Source organism: Crinia signifera, chromosome 6 (assembly GCF_055691185.1).
Source record: "Crinia signifera chromosome 6, ASM5569118v1, whole genome shotgun sequence".
NCBI lineage: Eukaryota > Metazoa > Chordata > Amphibia > Anura > Myobatrachidae > Crinia > Crinia signifera.
Genome location: NC_139222.1, coordinates 167,029,145 through 167,051,444, shown reverse-complemented (window position 1 = coordinate 167,051,444; position 22,300 = coordinate 167,029,145). Strand labels below are relative to the sequence as shown.

At 44.2% G+C, this 22,300-nt stretch overlaps 3 protein-coding genes across 4 annotated transcripts in view; 2 read left to right on the top strand and 1 right to left on the bottom strand.

Annotated features, from left to right (window-relative positions):
• Nucleotides 1-941, top strand: part of LOC146009675 (RUN and FYVE domain-containing protein 4-like) — a 42,013-nt gene extending 41,072 nt beyond the window's left edge. The window contains exon 9 of the mRNA XM_083150131.1: nucleotides 776-941. Within this exon, the coding sequence (XP_083006257.1) occupies nucleotides 776-941 (166 nt within the window). The remainder of the gene's footprint in view (nucleotides 1-775) is intronic.
• LOC146008562 (uncharacterized) overlaps nucleotides 1-18,725 on the top strand; it is a 25,931-nt gene extending 7,206 nt beyond the window's left edge. Inside the window, exons 2-8 of the mRNA XM_083147977.1 lie at nucleotides 776-908; nucleotides 1,367-1,688; nucleotides 2,630-2,695; nucleotides 5,564-5,623; nucleotides 10,831-10,913; nucleotides 18,084-18,175; nucleotides 18,466-18,725. Coding sequence (XP_083004103.1) covers nucleotides 1,557-1,688; nucleotides 2,630-2,695; nucleotides 5,564-5,623; nucleotides 10,831-10,913; nucleotides 18,084-18,175; nucleotides 18,466-18,500 — 468 coding nt within the window. The 5' untranslated portion in view covers nucleotides 776-908; nucleotides 1,367-1,556 and the 3' untranslated portion in view covers nucleotides 18,501-18,725. The remainder of the gene's footprint in view (nucleotides 1-775; nucleotides 909-1,366; nucleotides 1,689-2,629; nucleotides 2,696-5,563; nucleotides 5,624-10,830; nucleotides 10,914-18,083; nucleotides 18,176-18,465) is intronic.
• Nucleotides 18,658-22,300, bottom strand: H3-3B (H3.3 histone B). 2 transcript variants are annotated; one of them, XM_083147978.1, is made up of 4 exons: nucleotides 22,141-22,300; nucleotides 20,475-20,610; nucleotides 19,837-19,990; nucleotides 18,658-19,373 (listed from the first exon to the last, which is right to left on the bottom strand). In XM_083147978.1, the coding sequence occupies exons 2-4, from the start codon at nucleotides 20,600-20,602 to the stop codon at nucleotides 19,245-19,247; spliced, it is 411 nt and encodes a 136-aa protein (XP_083004104.1). In that variant the 5' UTR covers nucleotides 20,603-20,610; nucleotides 22,141-22,300; the 3' UTR covers nucleotides 18,658-19,244. The 2 variants fall into 2 exon arrangements, with proteins under 2 accessions (XP_083004104.1, XP_083004105.1); XM_083147979.1 differs by lacking the exon at nucleotides 22,141-22,300 and adding an exon at nucleotides 21,476-21,706.

The following is a 22,300-nucleotide window of genomic DNA, read 5'->3' as shown; positions in this document are numbered from 1 at the left end:
AGGATTGGGGATGTGGTGAAAATCCTAGGATGTGTCTGGATTCTGGCAATTGGGATCCTGCTGTCAGTCTTCTGACTGTTGGAAGACTGACTGCCAAGATTTCATACCTAATACTGGGCCTTATTTTGGTTCACTCTTTCTGACAAATTTCTTCTTAGATGGACAAAACCATGTGCACTGCAGGTGAGGCAGATGTAACTTGTGCAGAGAGAATTAGATTTGGGTGGGGTTTTACTTCAAAGTGAGATCTATATTGCAGTGTAAAAATAAAGCAGCCAGTATTTACCCTGCACAGAAACAAAATAACTCACCCAAATCTAATTCTCTCTGCACATTGGTGCACATGGTTTTGTCCATCTAAGAAGGATTTTGTCAGAAAGAGTGAACTAAAATAAGGCCCACTATGACCATGTAAAGTCAAATATCATAGAACAATTAGCCTTTTTGTTTTTTAATAGATTGATTAATGCAACGCTGTTTATTTTCTAATTTTTATGTGTAGTTATTTGTTGACAACTCTTTTAAAGACTGTTTGGTACATCCATAAACTTAAATATACACAATTCATACCAAACAGTTTGTTTTTTTCCTTGTAAAGCACAGATCCTAAAGCCATACTAGTATTGCCATGTTATTGGTTTTAAATCTGTTTATGCAAATGATTAATTCTGCAAGCAACACTTCCTGCCATGCCATTTAAATCATCCCCTTTGGAAAACAGGCATCATCTTAGAGGTCAGATTAAAACATATTGTAGTTACTCCTCTTCCTCCAGGTATCAGGAGGGCCGAGTGTTTGTGATAGAGGTGCTGCCGGATAGCCAGACTGAAGTAGATGAAGTAGTTTTGGCAGGAGATATCATTGATGAAATAAATGGAGTGTCACTGAGAAATGCACCTAATGGACAGGTGAGAAATAATGGCTTGGTTCAAGTCGGTTAACCTAAAGTTGGGGTTTCATGACTGCCTAATGAATAGTAATGAATGCAGTCCATTCTGGCGATTGTGCACTTACTAACCTACTATGAGAATGGCAAGATCATTAACATGTATTAAACCTTTATGGTCTGTGTGGTTTGAATTATTCAGTATGTGTATTCACAGCTGGGGGTCTAATAACATATGTTTTGCCAGCGTTATATATTTAAGGTGTAATCCTCTGTAATTTAATTTAGCATTAGTGTTCTATAAAAGTGATATTTTATGTATATACTAGGATACCATTATAGTTCCCTGAATTGGTGAGCCAGAAAATTGGAATTAGTAACTAAGGAAAATATTAGATATAAAAATTGTATAAGTATATGATAAAGGTGATTTTTTTGTTTTTGTTTGTGACACTGAAAAAAAGATTTCATATTATACAGGCTGGCATAGTACTAAATAAACTGAAAGGGGAACCACTGAAATTCCAAATGATCCGCTGGTGCTGGAAGGATGGGCAAATGTTTCGCCCCCTGATACCATACTTCAAAGGCATCCAGGACAGAGTCCCTGACTTTCAACTTCAGCAGAAGCCCAGAAGCCAGGACAACAGCCAGGAGTGTCCACAACAGGATGGCAGGTTTGAAACATAAGGTAACGGGGGCGGTTTTCTGTAAATCCCAGCATCTATCCCTAATGTTGCTTTTGTTCCACTTTAGACTCCTGTACACGGTGCAGTATCTGGGACAAACAGATGTTGGAATGGTAAATAGCAAGAATTTTTTATACTAAATGTGCCACAGATGAAGATTTTTTGTAATTACGCAACACTTAAACCCTTTGCTGCTAAGAGGTTTTTTTTTTTCGTTTTTTTACTCATTGTAACATGTCAACTGATTTTGGGCAAAAAAAGAAAAAGGAAAACCAAAAACAAACATGCTTTCTTTTTTCTGCCTTATAAATATTGCAAAGGAGTCTCCACTTGTCGTTAAGATAGGTGGGGGTCTGACAGAATAGTGTTGTCAACACTTGGGTTTATATTTTATGAGAAGTTGATTATCTTAAGAGTATGTTTTGGGATTGTGAGAGGAAATTTATTTATTTATAAGCAGTTTCTTATATAGCGCACACAGATTCTGCAGCGCTTTACAGAGAATATTTGACCATTCACATCAGTCCCTGTCCCAGTGGAGCTTACAATCTATATTCCCTACCACATGTACATGCACACACAGACATTCTAGGGTGATGCACGGCCCCACTATCGCCCAGCCAATAATAGTATTTAGCTAGTTTTTGCTGTGCGATAAACTAATGCATGCAATTGGATACCGGCCTTAACCTAGGAAGTCGTATAAACATAAATGGTAAAAGGACAATACACCATCTCAACATTTTTAAGGGAGGGAACACCGCCCAATGGGACTGCCTTGGTGATTGGCAGGTCAAACTTTCAATAGTAAGTCACTGCCAGTCACCATGAAGTCAGTGCAGTCTCACAGCCTGCATCTGGCTTCACTACAGTGGTGGATTTTACATGTGGGGGCTGTAGCCCATAGGTAAAAAATGCCACTGGTGAGTACCCTACCTAGTTGCATCATACATATATTGCCTGTTATGCCCTATATGCCTCATTCCGTCAACAGTCTTGTTATTGTCCAGCTATGACTTTTATTTTTATTCTATTTGTATTTTTTTTATTCTAGTTTGGAGGTAAAGAAATCTTGGATATTGGCATCACAAAAGTGCGAAAGCTTAACTGTTTACCTAGGGTAAGCGAATTTATGTCAAACATATATCTTTTTTAAATCTGTAAATATACAGCATATCTACCCTTTTATCATAAATATTTGAAGCTTGTTCGTTGAAAACACAGGGGTTAGTGGCAAATATTTAGCATCACCTAAATGTACATAGGAGCAACTGCAGCAGATATCTCTAATACCTGCTGCAATCCCTCCATTCCCACCAGGAGCCGCATGCTCCACAGGTTTCTCTGGGCAATGCGGTGATGCCAGATTTCCCAGTATCTGGAATGCTTTGCATTCCGGACTTTGGGCCCAAAGCTACCCAAGGAGGAAGCCCATGGTAGACTTTGGGCTGCACTTCACATTTGCAAACGACAGAGGTGCCCCTGCTCCTTCAGGTACCAGATCATACAACCCACCAATTCTGCAATGCAGTCTTGGGCGCTAATATCGCACCCGGATCGCAGTCAAATGGAAACAATGATAACTGGGCATGTAAGGGTTTATTTACAATATATTTCTGTAACAGCTATTGCAGAACTTAAGGCATGTCCTGGTATTGTAGTAAATGCTTTCTATAAGGGATTCTAGAGATTAACAAAGTATCCCTTGAATGCATTTAGGAGGGGGTGCCGCAGATCTCCAATACTAGCTGCGGATTCATGCTCCATTCATGCTTGCAGCCATATCTCCATAGGTTTCTTTGGGGGACATGATGCTGGCCAATTTACCAGTTTCCAGAATGTGAAGCATGACAGAGATTTCCCCAGCTATTGCAATGCGATCCTTGGTGCTAATGTTGTGCCCATTATTGAATATGTGATTAATGATAATTAGACCCCGTAAAGTGTAAAGCAGGAGTGTATGGTACATATGTGCTGAGTGCCTGCAAAGGAACAATGTGGAAATAACCCATGTCCAACCTGCAGCGTGAACAAGTTTTCAAGCAGTAGGACATGGCTTGAAAACGTGTTTAATAACCCAGGTTGGACCTGGGTTATTGGTGTGAAAAAGGGTATAAATGGCAAAGGATCACTGCAGGGCTAATTCAGAGATATAAACAAACCAATTATTTTCATACATTTCTGATGTTTGTGAAAAGCACATGCAGGGAATTTGGTCTGTTCATTTGCAGAACGGTTCCTGCGCCATTACACGCAGTGCCCATTAAGCAGGAGTTGGTCGCTAAATAATTTTTCAATGTCACAATTGTTAGCACTTCTGTTTAGTGCAATTCGTTCTTTAGTGTGTTTCTTTCCAACATAGTATATGTTACCTGTGAAATTTAGTTTTATATATTTTGCCTGTATGTGGGTGGCTGAAACTGTCGCCACTGGTCATATATTAACCTGTAAGTCAGTTGGGTCATTTATAAAGAGCATGTTGTTGGTGTTGATTTTTATTTTTTTAACTGAAAAAGTGACGGGTGGTCACTTTTTCATGTTGCAAGACCTTTTCAATGGCCGCCACCCATCCAGGGCTTCCACAGCATCTTTATTCTTCACATGGGTGTCATCGTCCTTTAAGCTCTTTTGCATGGTTGCCGCCTTTCCAGGAGTTGTGCTGCATTTTCATTCTACAGGAGCTGTTCATCAATCCTCCACTACTGTAAGACTGCCTGCCCGGCATCGTTCTGGCTAATATTAGCTGGTACAAGGTTGCAGGGTGAATTAGCTGATACAAAGGGGTTGACATGCTGAGCTGTGATTGGCTCGCCGTAGCTGTTGGAAAACTCCTTCTCTGAACCAGACCAGTGAATAAGCAAGTCTTCTTTGTTTAAATATACAAAAGCACATTTTAATTTACACCAGCTTATGTTTTGCAAGCATGGTGATGGGATTCACAATTAATGACATCAAAATCGAGTCTGCACCATGAAGAGTTTAGAAGGTAAGCATTATTGACTTATGTTGTAGAATCGATAAAAGACACATAAGTTCTGTCTGTGGCTGCAGATCTCCTCTGCAGCTGTGGAAGGCCAGAGATGGACATTTAAGGTAGATAAGTATGTAATGTATTCTGCTTTATTTTATGTAATTAAAGTTTTTGGTACTTGTATACCTTCACGGCTACCATCGCATGCCATATGTAGTGGCATGCGATGCGATTTTTCCGGGGTTTTTATGCATTTGATGTAAAAATCGCATGCCATGCGATTTTGATCACAAATGCATCCAAATGCATTTAAATTAGTAGCAAACATGTTAAATGCACCCCAAATGTCTTTTTTCACACTGTACCACCCCCACTATCAACGCCAACCCGAAGCGTGGCGAGCGCAGCGAGCCCGCGAGGGGCGGCGGTACGCGTCCTACGACATTTTCATACCCCCACTATCCACGTCGGCGTGGAGTTGAGAATAGAAAGTGTGGCGAGCGCAGCGAGCCCGAAGCGTGGCGAGTGCAGCGAGCCCCGCGGATACCTTCACAGGTTCCGTGTCCCCTCGCAGGATTCACAGCTATCCGTGTCCCCTCGCCACGCTTCGGGCTCGGTGGCTCACTGCACTCGCCACACTTTCTATTCTCAACTCCACGCCGACGTGGATAGTGGGGGTATGAAAAGGTCGTAGGACGCGTACCGCCGCCCCCCGCGGTCTCGCTGCACTCGCCACGCTTCGGGTTGGCGTTCACAGTGGGGGTGGTACAGTAACAAATGCCCTTTGGGGTGCATTTAACATGATTTTAACACATGTCAATGATTTCTGTGAAAAATGGCATCGCTTCGCATCACATCGCATGCGATGGCCTCCGAAGCAATGCGGATTTTTCCTATACGATGCCCATCGTGGGAGCCGTGACACTACACAAGTACCAAGTTTTTAAACAAGTCATTGTCATATTAGCATGCATTTCTAAGTTAATTAGCATTTTCTTTTAAATCCTTCATCTGCAGAATGTGTTGCTTGACATCAGAGAAACAGAAGTAGTTGTAAAGGACAAGGACTCATCAGAGGTAAACGCAGATTCAGAACTGGGCAGATAATTAACACTGCTCCTCGGCTCTCTGGTACCGCCGGTGGCCACTGGAGAGCACCTGACGTAGCAGTGCCACGGAAGACAGTTGGGGGTGTGGGGCTGTTGATGATCGGGGATTGTTGCAGACTGTGCCTAAAACAAAGCCCAGAGCTCTGTGAGATCTTTCCCGCACCTATTTCCATGCGCATCACTCCCGCAGCTGCTGTATGTCTCCGGAGTTGAGAGAGGGGTATTGTCGGATGCTGGTGTATTTCTGTAGTAGGAGAGAGGGGATCCATTCCAGAGAGTCATTAGCAGAATGAAACCAGTCGGCAATGCAGTATCCACCCAAACATTCTCATTCTCTAAGTAACATTGTACATATCAAAGATTGCAAATAGTTTCATCAGATACATACAGTATACTAAACTAATCTGCATTATCATAGATACCAATTTATGTTTAAACTGTGCAGTCATTAAACAAAGCCTGACACGACTGGTAAGAAAATGTTTGCAGCCGTTTATGAAGTGCTGAATGGGTTGGTGTGGCTTATTTCATTCTATACAACTCTGGGTGCAGTTTTTTGGATTTTGTTTATTAAGATTCTACATAAACATAGCATCATAAATGTCACAGAAACCCCGGAACATTCAGGAGGAGAGACAAATGATATGTCAATACTGGTGATTAATGCTAGAAAATAAAAACAAACCAAACATATACACAAACACAATAAGAACAATGAAAAGGGAAGAGGGGCTATTGATTTAAATAGTCTTCATCTCCAGTCAGTCAATAAGAATATGTATATTTTGGCATCTGGTTGAGAGAGTATTGATATTACACACCTATGATAGTATTATTCTTCCCTACCTACAATCGGGAAAATCAACATTTACTAATAACTTTTAGTAAGATGTCAAAATCACTTAAGTCGCCCTCTCCAATTGCCTATATAAAAATCACTTTGTATTTTCAAACAGTTTAAATGTATTGTCTTGGTCATTTGTAGGTAATTGTACAATTATAATATTCCCATTTGTTATGAATTAGTCTGCTACAATGAGTTGGAGAGCCATCTGACCTCTTCAGTGTCTCACTCAATATACTGTAGGTGTTTGGTTACCCCTGAGCAAATTCATCAGCAATTTGCTTGTTTTGTTACCATGGACATGAAATTTATAACTATGAAGGAAGGCATAACGGTCTTGAATTTGTGAAAAGACAATCTCAATCTCTTGGTTTTTTTCAAGAGCTAAAGGACCTTATTCTGGTTTATTTGCAAGGCTGCGAGTTCTCAGCCTTGCAAGTCCACCAGACCCTGCTCTGTGAATGCCGGGTCGCCTAACCACCCCCCCCCCCTCCTCCGCACGCCATGCTCATCCGCAAGGGATGCGAATGGATGTTTAATGTAAACATCCATTCGTAGGCCAGGGAAAACCCCATATCATTTGATGGTCGGCGATGATGTGGAAGGCACACGTACATCTAAGGTTACTCTCAGGTAATCTTAGATCTGCGTGGGCATTCAGAAGGAAGGAAGTGGGCCTGCAGCTGGCCGCCCTCGATGCCCACATCACCAGCCAATTTCCATGGGAACACCCCTGAAATGCTGGGCGTTCCCATGGGCGGGACTATCCGCCCACAATGTTGGGTGCCTGCACCTGGCGAACAGTGTGTTAGCCGTGGCTGCACACACCCTGCATCTGTACATGCGCATAAATGCGTCTGTGCAGACGCACACCATCGGTCTCATTGCGAATGAAGGGGTCCAAACGAATGGACCAGAATAACCCCAAACGTTTCTTGGCTGCTAGTGGATAGTAGAAGGTAATCGGTTCTTGCCGTGAGCCATGTGCCACAGAGAGACAAGTATGCTCTAGTTCTGTAGGGTGGAGGACCCGCCACATGTCCCATAGCTGCATTTTGTGTGTAAAAAAAAAAAAAAAATACATAGCAAACAGAATGGATTGTAATCTCAAGGATAACAAATCTCCCCTCAGGATCAGAATAATCTAAATGTATTTCATGTGTGAGTTTTATTTGCTGCGCCCCTAGCTTTGAGATTGAATGAGGCGGAGGCCAATACTACTGTATTATACATGGCAAGTCTTTCTGTTTTAGTAAGATGGCTTTCCTATAATATAGCAAGATCTCCCTTCCATTTAATCCGTTAATTCACCCACCCAATATTCCAAGAGCATACTTTATTTAAGAGATGCCATCTGTTATTCTAGTAATTGATACAACAGATTGGGTTATGGCAGAGGTGGGGAACCTCCGAAGGGCATCTGTCACTCCCCACATTCATTTTCACATATTGGGCCAGATGTATCAAGCTTCAAAAAGTGATAAAATGGAAAGATAAACAACTAGCCAATCAGCTCCTACCTGTGATTTTTTTCAAGCCCAACATGTAACATGACAGGTAGGAACTGATTGGCTGGCTGTTTATCACTCTCCATTTTATCACTTTCTGAAGCTTGATACATCTGGCCCCATCTTGAAGTATTAGTAAAAGAGCAAATTAGAAAATGTGTAAGCAAAAGCAAAAAAGGGCTTCTAACCAACCGCCTTCTGCGTACCTCGTGACCATCAAGAAAATCTCTCCTTCCCATTGGGTATGGGTCAGTAGGTCGACCAAACTAAGGTCATCATACATTGGGAAGAGCACTGAAGGTCTACAGGCCTTAGGTAGACCCAGACAAATTTGACATGCCCAAAGTAGATGTTGGGAAGGTCAACATGGCTTTTTCATCCTAATGTCAACATGAACACCGTATCAGTGTACGCTATGATTTTCTATTCTCCCTCCATGCCCTAGTAGTGGATGGTAGAGCCTGAAATATTGCCTGTTGCCCCCCCCCCCCCCCCCTAAAAAAACCCTGTCAACCTTTTGTCTGTGTCAACCTAAGGCCGGTCGGCCTTTAATGGTCGACCCAATGTTTATCGACCTTAGTTGTGTCATCCTAACTACCGTGTCCCTTCCCATTTCAGTGCATAATTTAAGCATTTAAATCTCACCACTCTTGTTTATGTTGATCCCGAAGTGGAGCTATGCGATGTGCTCTTTCGATCACTAGGTCTGTGCATATAGATGTTATCTCTAGTATTTCCGTTATAATGCAGATCGCTGCTGCCGCCATCTTGACTTCCAGCACCATTCAGATGTGCTGCGGCATATGGGGAGTAAGGAACCTCTCTATAGACTGCCTGCTGGGCAGGAGGGTGGACACATGGATATGGATGCCATGAATTGACCATTTTCATTTATAAATGTGGTAGCGGAGCTCCAGGGTTGACCCTCCTGCTACACCAGAACTGGAAGGCCCTCTGTGTGCAGTTTTTATGTACTCTTTTATTTGATTGCAGATGTTTATACTCATTTGCTTAATGATTGCACAAACAGTTTAGACCTGGTATTCCCAACCTCAGTCCCCAAGGCACACGAACAGTGTAAAGCTTGAGACACATTGGGGGATGTGGGGTTTAATTTTGGTGCTGAGCAAACTAGGGTACTTGTGGAGTATCACGGCTCCCATCGTATGCCATATGTAGTGGCATACGATGCGATGCTTTACCGATTTATGTTTAAAAATCGTATGCCATCGCATGCCATATGTAGTGGCATACGATGCGATACAATGTTTTACCAATTTTTTAGCATTTTAGCTCAAAAATCGTATGCGATCGCATCGGATGCAATACGATGGCACCCGATTTTGCACTGAAATGTGTATTAAAGTAGTGAAATGCCCCCAAATGCCATTTTTCATAGTGCACCACCCCCACTATCAACGTCAACCCGAAGCGTTGCGAGCACAGCGAGCCTCCGAGGGGCGGCGGTACGCGTCCTACGACCTTTTCATACCCCCACTATCCACGTCGGCGTGGAGTTGAGAATAGTGTGGCGAGCGGACGCGGATACCTGTGAAGCCCGCGAGGGGACGCGTATAGCTGTGAAGGTATCCGCGTCCCCTCGCTGCGCTCGCCACGCTTCGGTGGCTCGCCACACTATTCTATTCTCAACTCCACGCCGACGTGGATAGTGGGGGTATGAAAAGATCGTAGGACACCTACCGCCGCCCCTCGCGGGCTCCCCACGCTTCGGGTTGACGTTGATAGTGGGGGTGGTGCACTATGAAAAATGGCATTTGGGGGCATTTCACAAGTTTAATACACATTTCAATGCATTCTGATGCATTTCAATGCAAAATCGGGTGCGATCGCATGCGATGCGACTTTTAGCATACGATGCAGGTCGTGGGAGCCGTGATACTCCACAAGTACCCAAACTAGTTAGCACACATCACCCTGTACACACATACACAGCGATGTGTGCTAACCAGTGCACATGCAGGCGATCTATCTCCTGACTGCATGTGCTAAACAACTGAAAGGCAATGGTGATGTGTGGGACCGTGCTTCACCATGGGACATACACACGAGGCAATGTGTGCTTAATTTCTAAGCGCTCTAGACCGATCACTTAGAAAATAGGGAAAATTTGCCCGGTGTGTATACCCCTTACACTAATGCTATCCAATTTGTCTGGTAGGAACAAAAATCTAGCAAAGTATGGGAGCAAATGTCAATAAATCACTTGCTTCCAGATGCTGGAAAACAGATAAAAACTATCGTTTGGAGTAATTTGTTATATTATACTGCGTTAACAAAGTTGTCTGTTTTCTTGTGCTATTTCAGCCCCTGGCAGCTAGCAGACTCCCCTTCAGCAGCTTCCCTGGTTCCAAGAATGCATTGTGCTGGCGCACCTGTGATGTCACCCGCACAAAGCACCCTTGAGACAGGAGATGCTGCAGCAGAGGAATCTGAAGAAATGAAAAAAAATTTTTTCCAAAATCTGCAATAATCCCTTATCCAAAATGCTTGTGGTTGGATAAGGGATACTCAACCTGTACCTACTTTTATAAGTGCAATCTGTATGTTGGACACCTTGTGGGCACTGGAGCAATTATGAAAGCTATTGGGAATGCTGCCTGTTTGGCAATACAGGTTCAATATACCTTTACGTAATATCCCATTAGAGTTTGTTGGGCTTTTAGCTAGTTACTATCAAACCGTAGGTGGCTAGCACAACCCAACTAGAGTTAAGAAGTTTATCATTTTATCTAAGTGTTGCTGAATCTATAATTCAGTAAGAATTGTTAAACACATTCTAATAAATCAGTTTTGGTCCTACAGATCCTATTTCACTATCCATACCCAGAGATTTCCAGTGTGGGGCGAAGAGTGGATAATAGAAGAGTGTTTGCATTATGTGTAGCGTGAGTATGCAGTCTGAAATCTCAATACAGACACTAAATGTAATGGTAAAGCCAGAATTGACAGCAGTCATATGGAATGGCTTACATGGAAGATTATATGAAATGTGACAAGTATAGGTAAACTTTTCCTTAAGTTGACAATATCTCCTGGGACACCAGGCCAACTTCTCTACCAAACCATGGATTCAACAACCAAGTGGTTGAATGGTGACGGTATACACACTTACTAATCTCCTGCTCATTATGTGCAGCTTGAAACTACAGCTGGGCTTATATGTGACCTGACTTGTGTAACAAGAATTGTTGTGTAACAAGAATTGTTAATAATGCTTAAAGTTGTATTATCTATGCTGAGCAGGTATATTTGAACAATGCTTTTCCCAGACAGGTCTTATGTACAGACAGATGCACCAGTACATAGCTGGCCATACACTTATATTGGAAGGTGAAGTCTTTCCTTTAAACCATCTGGACACTTGTCATACAATCCCATTTAACACTACCAGAGGCTATCCTATACATACCATCTTACGTGATGCATGTCCAATCTCTGATTCACTTAGGAATGCATGTGAAATTGTAATAAAACCCACTTACAACTTTATCTGATTTCTTGGCTCGAAAAGGGGCCAAATTAGTCCAGTGTAAGGGCAGCTTTACCCTCTGGCCCTGCTGACAGCATCAGGCTGGGTAGTGTTCAAGTAATGACTTTTAGTCTAGGGTTTTTCCAGCTTTAAAGATTCTTTGATTAATTTTTAAATATTAATGCAGACACTTAATGCTTTAACCTCACATTGTTTTTATTAGTCTCATTTACTCTTCAACTTACCTTTGTAAGTACTACTTTTGCCAGATCTCTCATTTACATCATCTGCATTGCGCTATTAGACAAGCTCACCAAGATGTAGAAGCTCAACCTACCCACCTTTCATCTTAACCAATTATTTACTTCATGCTATATTCTCTAAATGTGCCCACAAATCTTTACCAGGGTTACATATTATACCCTATGTGGTACTTTTACACATGGTACCATTTACTGACCCAGGATACAACAAATCCCTATAGCAAGCATGAAGCTTTCCATAGTGGAAGTGTTATGCCATACAATTTATGATCCCAGCGCATTAAAATTGTGGTAAAAAAAAAAGGGCACAGATCACAGTAGAGTATCGGTACCTTTAGTTTGAATGATGCCCAGCAGTAGTTACCGCTATTAGTAATGGCCATTGGCAGCTGTGAGTAGTTATGTGTATTATAGCTACAACGTATTTCGTTAGTCTGACACTGCACCGCTTTCCATTTGATGGTATAGTAAATGCCGTATCATGTGCACATGGCTCATATACTATGCTTCTGTGCTGAACATTAGCGCATTAGAGAAAGTTATGGCAAATAAGGGGGAAAAATAAAAAGGGATTTTTGTAAGAACTTACCGTTCGAATCCCTTTCTCTGATATGGTCCTGGTGACACAGCTCAACACTGGGATGTAGGAGGGTCCGAAGGAGCCAGGCACCTATCCTAAAGTTTTAGAGGGTAGGCTCCTCCCCTACTGCATCCCTGGACTCTTCAGTTCAATCTTTCAAAGCCACTGGAATACATAACTCAGTACAAACGCTTGCACATATTATATGCACATTTTATAACAGAAAACTGTTAACTTTTAACCATTTTAACATGAACATCATGAAACTTCTGGCATACTTACTGAGCGTAAGGGAGGGATCGCTGTGTCACCAGGACCATATCAGAGAAAGGGATTCGAACGGTAAGTTCTTACAAAAATCCCTTTTTCTCTTTCAATGGTCCTGGTGACACAGCTCAACACTGGGACGTTCCAGAGCCGGTCCTTTGGGAGGGTACGCTCAGGTCTGCAGCTCTCAGCACTGCTCGCCCGAATGATGCGTCCTCCGACGCGAACTCATGGAATCTATAGAATTTGGCAAATGTGTGAACAGATGACCAAGTGGCAGCTCTGCAAACCTGCTCAGCTGTGGCCCCATGTCGAACCGCCCAAGAGGTGGCAACTGACCTGGTGGTATGCGCATTTATTTTGGCCGGTACTGGTCTACCCACTTTGGTGTATGCAAAGGCTATCACAGACCGCAACCACCTAGCAATAGTCTGCTTAGATGCAGGCCAACCAATCTTGTGTACGTCATACAATACCAACAATGTGTCAGTCTTCCTGACACTCTTCACTCTGTCCACATATATGCGTAAGGCACGCACAACATCCAAAGTTCTCAACTTGTCCCTTTTCTTAGAACCCTCTGGGGGTTGAAACACAGGTAGAACTATCTCCTGATTTAAATGGAAGGTAGATACCACCTTCGGTAAAAACTGAGGCACTGTTCTTAAAACAGCCCTGTCATCATGAAAAATTAAGAAGGGAGATTTACATGACAAAGCTCCCAATTCTGAAACTCTTTTAGCAGATGCTACTGCTAACAAAAACACTAGCTTCCACGTGAGAAACTTAAAGTCAGCCGACCTTAAAGGTTCAAAAGGTGCCTTTTGAAGGCATTCCAAAACCAGTGATAGATCCCAAGGTGCTACTGGTTGCTTGTATGGAGGTTTCAACCTGGATACTCCTTGTAAAAAGGTTTGAATTTCCGGCAAAATGGCTATCTTTTTCTGGAAATAGATGGACAAGGCCGAAATCTGCACCTTCAGTGACTGAAGGCTTAGGCCCGATGAAAAACCATCTTGTAAAAATTCCATCATTCTAGATAGCTTAAAATGAGATGTATGAGCCTTTCTTCTCTCACACCATCGAATATAAGTCTTCCAGACTCTATAATAATTTGCCGAAGATACAGCTTTTCTGGCTTTTATCATCGTCTGTACTACTGCCTCAGAAAACCCTTTTCTTTTCAAAATGGTGGTTTCAATAGCCAGGCCGTCAAAATCAATCGATCTGAATCCAGGTGATTGAATGGGCCTTGTCTTAGAAGGTCTGGTCTCAGAGGTAGACGCCATGAGTCCACAGACAACCTCTGAAGCCTCGAGTACCAGGATCTCCTTGGCCAATCTGGGGCCACTAAGATCACTGGAACCTTCTGCCCCTGTATTTTCTTCAGAAGTCTCGGTAACATTGGTACTGGTGGGAATGCATAAAGGAGATCTCCCTGCCATTGAATAGTCATGGCATCCACTGCCTCCGCTAGTGGATCCCTTGTTCTGGCATAGAACCTGGGCACCTGACGGTTGATCCTGGATGCCATCAGGTCCACATCCGGAGTTCCCCACATCGAAGTGATTTGTTGAAACACCTGAGGGTGTAAGCTCCATTCCCCTTCCTTGAGCTCCTCCCTGCTCAGGAAGTCGGCTTCTATATTCTCTATTCCTGGGATGAATATAGCCGATACAGCTGGAACATTCTGTTCCGCCCATAGGAAGATTCTGGATACCTCCCACATGGCCAATCTGCTGCGTGTACCTCCCTGGTGATTCAGATACGCCACAGCTGTGGCATTGTCGGTCTGAATCCTCAAAGGGAGGTTCTGTAACCTGTCTCCCGCCAAGGAAATCACTTTCCAGACAGCTCTCAGCTCCAAGATGTTGATTGGTAACGCTGATTCCTCTGCCGTCCACAGGCCCTGGAGCCTGAGATCCAGGACTATTGCCCCCCAGCCCCTGAGACTGGCGTCGGTAGTTACTATCAACCAGTCCCAGGTCTGTAATGACCGACCCCACTGAAGGGAATCTACTTCTGTCCACCATTTCAAGTATTCTCGGGTGTCCGAAGACAGCACTATCATCTCGGATTTCATGGTCAAAGTGTTTCCTGACCAGGCTGACAAAATGTTCCATTGGAACCTCCGAGAGTGGAACCTGGCAAATTGAAGCGTCTCGAATGACGCCACCATCTTCCCCAGGAGCTTGAGGCACCTCCATACTGAAATGCTCTGAGCCCTGAGAATCTCCTGGACTAGGGTGACCAGATCCCTGGCCTTTACCTCCGGGAGGAATACCCGATGAAGATGGGTGTCCAGTATGACTCCCAAGAATTGGAGCCTTTGTGACGGTACCAACTGAGATTTTTGCAAATTTAAAATCCAGCCGTGAGCCTGCAAAAAACTGATGGCCTCTGCCAAGTGACTCTGCAGCATGGCTGCTGACTCTGCTTTGAACAGGAGATCGTCCAAATAGGGTATTACTGTGATTCCCCTGAGCCTCAGCACCGCCGCCATTACTGACATTATCTTTGTGAATACCCTTGGCGCGGTTGCTAGCCCAAAGGGTAACGCCCGGAATTGTAAATGCAGGTCTCCTATGGCAAACCTCAACAAGGTCTGATGCTCCGGGTGTATAGGAACGTGCAAATATGCGTCCTGGACATCCATGGACGCCAAAAATTCTCCCTGGTCCAGACTCAGTAGTACTGACCGTAGAGACTCCATTTTGAAATGGTCTACCCATAAATGAACATTTAGAGACTTCAAATTTAGTATTGGTCTGAAAGACCCGTCTGGTTTGGGCACCAGGAACAGCGTGGAGTAAAAGCCTTTCTTCCACTCTGTCTTGGGGACTAGTGTAACCACCCCTTTTTCCAAAAGGGAGTGCGCTGCTCTCACAAGAGCTGTACGCAGCCGTGCCTCCTTTGGTAAGGATGTGGGAATGAACCTCTTCGGAGGTGGCCCTCTGAAAGGGATTTTGTAACCCTGTGTTATGATGTCTAGCACCCAGGCATCCTGGCCTAGAGAAGCCCAAGCGTCCCTGAAGTGTGTGAGACGCCCGCCCACTTTTGTCACTGTCGGGCAAAGCCCCTGACAGTCATGCAGAGGGTTTATCCTCTCCTTTATTGGCAGGCTTCTTGTGAAAGGAGCCAAATTTTGACTTTTGTGTCTTGCCTCTAGAGGGCTGAAACCTTCCCCTGAAAGACTGTCCTCGAAAGGACGCACCACCTCTAGGGGAGGGCCGAAAGGACGGCTTAAAAGCAGAAAATCTGGATGTCTGCTTTGCTGAGGAGGCCGGCAGGAATGTACTTTTGCCGCCTGTGGCCTGTTTTATAATCTCCTCTAATTCGGTACCAAAGAGTACCTTTCCTTTGAAGGCTAATGTTTCCAGAGCCTTCTTGGACTCATTGTCTGCTTCCCAGGCTTTAAGCCAAAGCACTCTCCTGGCATTAATGGAGACTGTGGACACTCTGGTTGCCATTTTAATAGCTTCCTCCTCTGCTTCAACTGCATATTCTGCTGCTGCCTTAATCTTTTCTGCAAGCAGTAATGCACCCGGGTCAGCCTGCAGCATGGTGCATAATTCACCAGCCCACTCAATCATGGCCTTAGAAACCCAGGCTGAAGCAATAAGGGGTCGTAAGGTAAACCCCACCCCTTCAAAGATAGCCTTGAGGTTTCCCTCCAGCTTTTTATCCACAGAATCTTTAAAAGCTGCACCGCCTTGTACTGGTAATACAGTAGCCTTGGACAAACGTGCCACTGAAGCGTCCACAACTGGGACCCTTTCCCAGAGCTCCGCATGAGACTCTGGCATGGGGTACAGATTAAGGAATCGTTTTGGCATCTGAAGCCTCTTATCAGGAGTTTTCCAAGCCCCTTCTAACAATTCCTGTAACCCCTCATCTGAAGGAAAAGTAACAGCCTCCTTCCGCTGTCGCTTAAAAACACCTTTAACAGGAGTCTTATCCTCCACAGTCAGCTTTAAAGCCTGCTTTACAGCTACAATGAGATCCTCTATACCAGCAGCAGAGTTCTCTTCCAAATCATCACCCTGATCCCAGGGGATGTCAGTATACTCTCCTTCCTCTTCATCTACCACAGTAGTTAAAGCATAAGACCTTTTAGGGGTCCCTGCCACATCATCCATTTTGTCCAGCATTTCACTGAACCTGTTAATGCCTTTTGCAGTATCCTGCATCACCTGGATAAGTGCAGGATCTGCCTGGGTAAGAGGCAAGGAGCCAGACGACTGCTGAGATGATGGCATAGGTCTCTGTGATTCTACCAGCCCATCACTCTGCCTGTCCAAAAGCTGCACCAAAGCGTTTACTGACCTGCCTAGGGCCCTGGCCCACGCAGGTTCCATCTGCTCTGCCCTATGGGGATCACTGCCCATGGGTCTCACATCAGCGCAAGTAATACATAAGCCCCCCTTGGCCATCTGCTCAGGGACAAACTTTTGTGTGCAAACATTGCACGCGCTCAGTGCATTAAGGGCTCCCTCCCCCAAAACCACAGCCTGATGCTCAGACATGATGCAAGTGATAAATGTATATCTATCAGTATACACAGTGCAAACAATGTACAAGCGTTTATACAGAGCAATGCACCCAGCCACTTATCTGTCTGTTGGTTTCAACTGCGGGGAAGCGATGCCCAGGAAATCCAAGTCACTCTGCCAGGATCAGTAAGCCAGCTCAGCTCCGCTGCAAGCGTTCTGAAAGGCGCCAAAGTCAGAGTGAAGGAAGAGACCACAGGTCCCTGCTGCTGCGGGGTCCGTGACCTTTTGGCGCCAACCACCCCCAGCAAGCCGCTCCTTAGGTAGGATTTCCTCGTTCCAGTGTCTCCCCCTCAAATGGGGATCACTTGGAACATGCCTGTCACAACGCTGCTGTCCTCTCATCTAGGAGCTCAGCGTGTAAGCTCCGCATAAAATGGCCGCCGCCATCACGGAGCGCCTGTCCCCCATGATCCCCACCTAAACGTGGAGCCGGTTTCAGGGTACTCCGGAGCCCAGGCAGCCTTTTAGAAAAGGCTATAAGCGCTGCACAGGGAGACCAGACAGTGTCTCCCCTGTGCACAGTGAGCTGACAGGACGCGCTTCTGTCAGCTCCTGCTGCGCAAGCAGTGTGAGGATTCACTATGAGAATCCTCACACTGTGCCTACCTAGCTAGGGTAAAAGTTAATAAAATAATAAAAATCCCCTAACTACTCTAATTCTTCGGCTGCTCCTGCAGCCCTTTAGAATAGCACCCACTCCAGTGGGCACCTAACACGAACTGAAGAGTCCAGGGATGCAGTAGGGGAGGAGCCTACCCTCTAAAACTTTAGGATAGGTGCCTGGCTCCTTCGGACCCTCCTACATCCCAGTGTTGAGCTGTGTCACCAGGACCATTGAAAGAGAAAATAAGTTACTGTAGACCCAGACATGGAGTGTTAGAATGACTCCATGCTGAATTATTTATTTTTAACTCATGTTTTAGCGAGAAAGAAGCCCTTGATTTGACGACTTTCCGCTGCGCAGCATTTGAGGCCTTAGACCACAAGGAATGCGAGGAGATTATAAAACGCATTGGTGAGTACTTTGTTTACCAGAAGAGCAATTTGACACCATGATTTCTAGATCCATACATTGGAGGGGGTGTCACAGTACAGCCAAGCTTGGCATAACATTTTATTATGACCGTCACTAGCACTGTTGCATAGCCTGTTACAAAACAGACAAGTTAGGTCTTAATCTGTAAATGATAAGCTGTCACTTCTATATCTGTATGGCCAGCTATCAAGTTATTAAAACTAAAGCAGCTTGCATAAATACTATGAGCACTACAATAGTCATTAAGCTTTGTGTACTTTTCTTTGCAGCAACAGGTTTCAAGCACACAGAATGGTTTGTTTGAGGATGAACCAGTTACACTAGCAAGACTGTCTCACTGACTAGACACTGAATGTTACTGCACCAGCTTATAACATACCAATGCACCAGTGTTTGACAGAACTTTGTATTTAAATTGTTTGTAAATAAATTTCATAGTATGAAGTATTACAAGGACAACGTTGAATGTAAAACATTTAATTTAAAATATGGACACTACAATATATAAAATAGCTCTCATAAATGCACATTGTGTTCTGTAGCTGCCTTAACACATCAATCTGCACTTCAGAAGCACCAATAAATCCTCACAATGAGCCAGCTGCATTAAACACGCCAGCTCGGAGAGACATAGAACAAAGGAACAAAAACTTCAGCAATACCAAGCTAACAGTCCCAAAAATTCAGCGTTGTAAAATGCTAGGCAGGATAACCACGACAGAATAACCCTGTTAGTCTTGTACATTAATTGAATACAAGGTGAATGTCAGGTATATGCAGTTAACAGATGTTATGCTGGAGGATCTAACTGATAAGTTATTGCATTGGTTGCAACACAGAACAGGGTCAGAGTCATGCAAAAGCAGTAGAAGCACCTACTGCCCTATGTCAAGCTCCAAGTGGAGCCAACAGTAAGGGCAGCCATGATAAGCAGTCACCCTGAGTGGCAGATGGAATGGATTGCAAGGTACAAAAAGGAGACAGAATATAAAAACAGATGAAAAACAAAGTATTTTACAGGATTTACTATAAAATCAGTCACAAGTGACTATGCCCGCTCTCCTCGTATTCTGCGAGCAAGTTGGATGTCCTTGGGCATAATAGTAACCCTTTTGGCATGGATTGCACAGAGGTTGGTATCTTCAAACAGACCCACCAGATAGGCTTCACTGGCCTCCTGCAGGAAATACACAACATTAATAAAAGCACTCAAATACATACAATGTTTTTTTTTTTTAAACTAAAGGCTGCTCTTTGAAATCATGTAGCTATTTTACAGCTCTAGAGAACCATTTAGCTGAGCAGAGAAAAAAAAAAAAAAAGCAAGCTATGAAAGAAAGCGAGCTTTAACACTGGCCAATTGGCTGACTAAGCTTACTGCATACAATCCAGGGCAACATTTACCAGGTGTTAAAACCCAATGCCACTATGAACCGGCAGTGTTTCTCAAATGCAATCAAGACACCCAACAGTGCATGTTCTCTAACCACCTAGCTGGTGCAGTCAATACAATTATCCTCAGATATTTTACAAAATCATTGCTGAATTTCATTGACTACAGGTTAAGTGCCCCCAAAAAATATAGAAAGGCTCTAAGATAATTGGTATATATTTTCAATTCACCAAGTGTCAATATGTACCTGCAATGCCCCAATAGCAGCACTCTGGAAACGCAGATCAGTCTTAAAGTCCTGCGCAATCTCTCTCACCAGGCGCTGAAATGGTAGCTTACGGATCAGTAGCTCTGTGGATTTCTGGTAACGACGGATCTCACGTAGAGCAACAGTTCCTGGCCTAGAATAAGGGTGACAAACTATGATTTCCTTGGTACCTTATACACACACATTGTAGCTTTAGTGCAGTTACAGCTTCTCATATAAGGAATGTGGTAAATGTTGCAAGACCCCTAAAGAGTAAATATATTATCCATAGTAATCACTTCGCCACATGAAGCATAAAAATATAAGAGTGACTATACAGTTTTATTCATTAGGAAGTTATACCTGTCAAGAAATGGAGATAACAGATGACTAGTAGCTTATATCTGGAAGGCTTAATACATGACCCATGAGTGTTTATACAGCTGCACTGAGCTGCTAGGCAATGGCCATTTCCCCTTCACATGGAAAGGAAGAAAATAGCCTCCTTCCCAGGATGATCAGATATCATGGTAAGCCCAGTATACAGATCTTTGTTTATTTTGCCTTCCCAACAAATAGTATAACTAAATCCATTACATAATTAGTAACTACAAAAGGAGCCAAGAACAGATACACACCTGTACCGATGTGGCTTCTTCACACCGCCAGTAGATGGTGCACTTTTCCGGGCTGCCTTTGTTGCCAGCTGCTTTCGGGGTGCCTTTCCTCCAGTTGACTTACGAGCGGTCTGCTTTGTACGTGCCATGATTTACCCTATTGAAGAAAAAAAAAAAAAACAATGCTGTTAGTATATTGGTCACTGTCTGCAGCAGCCATGGGGCAACTGAAGCTGGCCTGCACCAGACTCACTATGCATGCAGGCCCATACACACTAGAAGATATAAGACATTGGGGAAAGAATCCCCTTGAGGAGACCATGAAATAAATTGGGCAGTATTCAATGCCTCCGGCAAGGTGGTTTCTGTGGCAAGGATCGCCGAAAACAAGCCATCCTCACCATCTAACCCCCTCACCCTATTCTATGGTCTGGGGAATCCCCACCGCCAGAGGACGGCAAGGATCCCCCCCCGAACAGCGGGGCAGCTGAATACTGACCCGCGAACCATTGGCACTGGTAGCCTTGCTAAAGGGCATTGGATATACCACATTGTGCATACACTGAACAATTCTATGAAAGACAGAAGATACTGGCTAAGTCTGGGACACTTCAGTGACTGCATGAAATCTATAAATTTAACTTTGAGTGACAACATCTGAGAGATGCACAACATATCCACTAAAAAGCCAAGGGTCACTAATTTGAGATACAAGTTCAAATAAAAGTGTAAAAACATTACGCTGAAAACAGCACCTGAACGCAACTTGCACCCTTCGGGGTTAATAGTATCAACCCCATTGACTTTCAATGTAATGGTAACTGACCATCGCATCAAAAGAATGATCATGCGCAGTTTTTTTTTTTGCACAAGTCTCTTCAGCACGGCCACGCATGCGCAGGGGGGGGGTCCCCATCAGTAGTGCAAACATTGCTGGCCAGGGGCCTATAAAGTGTGCATGCTAACACATTGGTGGGCAAGGGGAAGGAAAAAGTAATCATTCATTGGTGGCCAGTACTCACAATACAAACCGTGGTGCTCCGGCCTTAAGTGTACTGTTGCCGCCGCTCCCTACTGGCGGGGGGGACGGCAGAAGCAGCACAGCCACACTCTAGCGAAAGACACCAGCAGCGATAGCCCCGTGCGATCGGTCACTGCCTATTTTAATACATACACGCACAAAAGAGCTGCTGGGGTACTATCGCTAACCGGATTATTCTTGCTCGGTTGTTATTATTAACCGTTGACACAACCACGTGACATATTGCAGGCCTCCCATTAGCTGATGCTTGTTGACACGTGGGAGGGGGTTCAGCCGTTACACAGGGCTAGTCTTCCCCAGATATAGGGTTACGTCACAATAGCCAACGACCAGAGTTTAAGCAGTGTCACGTGGGCAGAAACGACCAATGAAGGCATGGTGTTAACAGCTCCGGACACCATTACCGGAGGTCGGTGTACAGCTTGCCCCAAAGGGCGGGGCCGTTATCAGCCACCCAAATTAGAGACTAGGCCGCCACATAGCTCTACCAGTGAACCCGCAAGACCACTGCACACTCGCATGCCATATATCGCTTCACCGAGACGCACACAAATAAAGCTATCGTTCCTCTCTGCGCGTGTCACTCCAGTCCCTAACCCCAATTACACAATCACTTTTAGCCGTTTCCCTTTCCCGTACACATACCTCTTAAGTTTTTGTTGTCCCTCACAGCTGCTATTCAATCCTCCGTCACCAAATGCTTGTCGGTCCGACTGACTGTATAAGTTAAGCAGCAGAGTGCGCCACTTATATAACCAGACAACGTGCTACGTCAGAGCTCACTTTCGTTGCGTCACTCCCATTT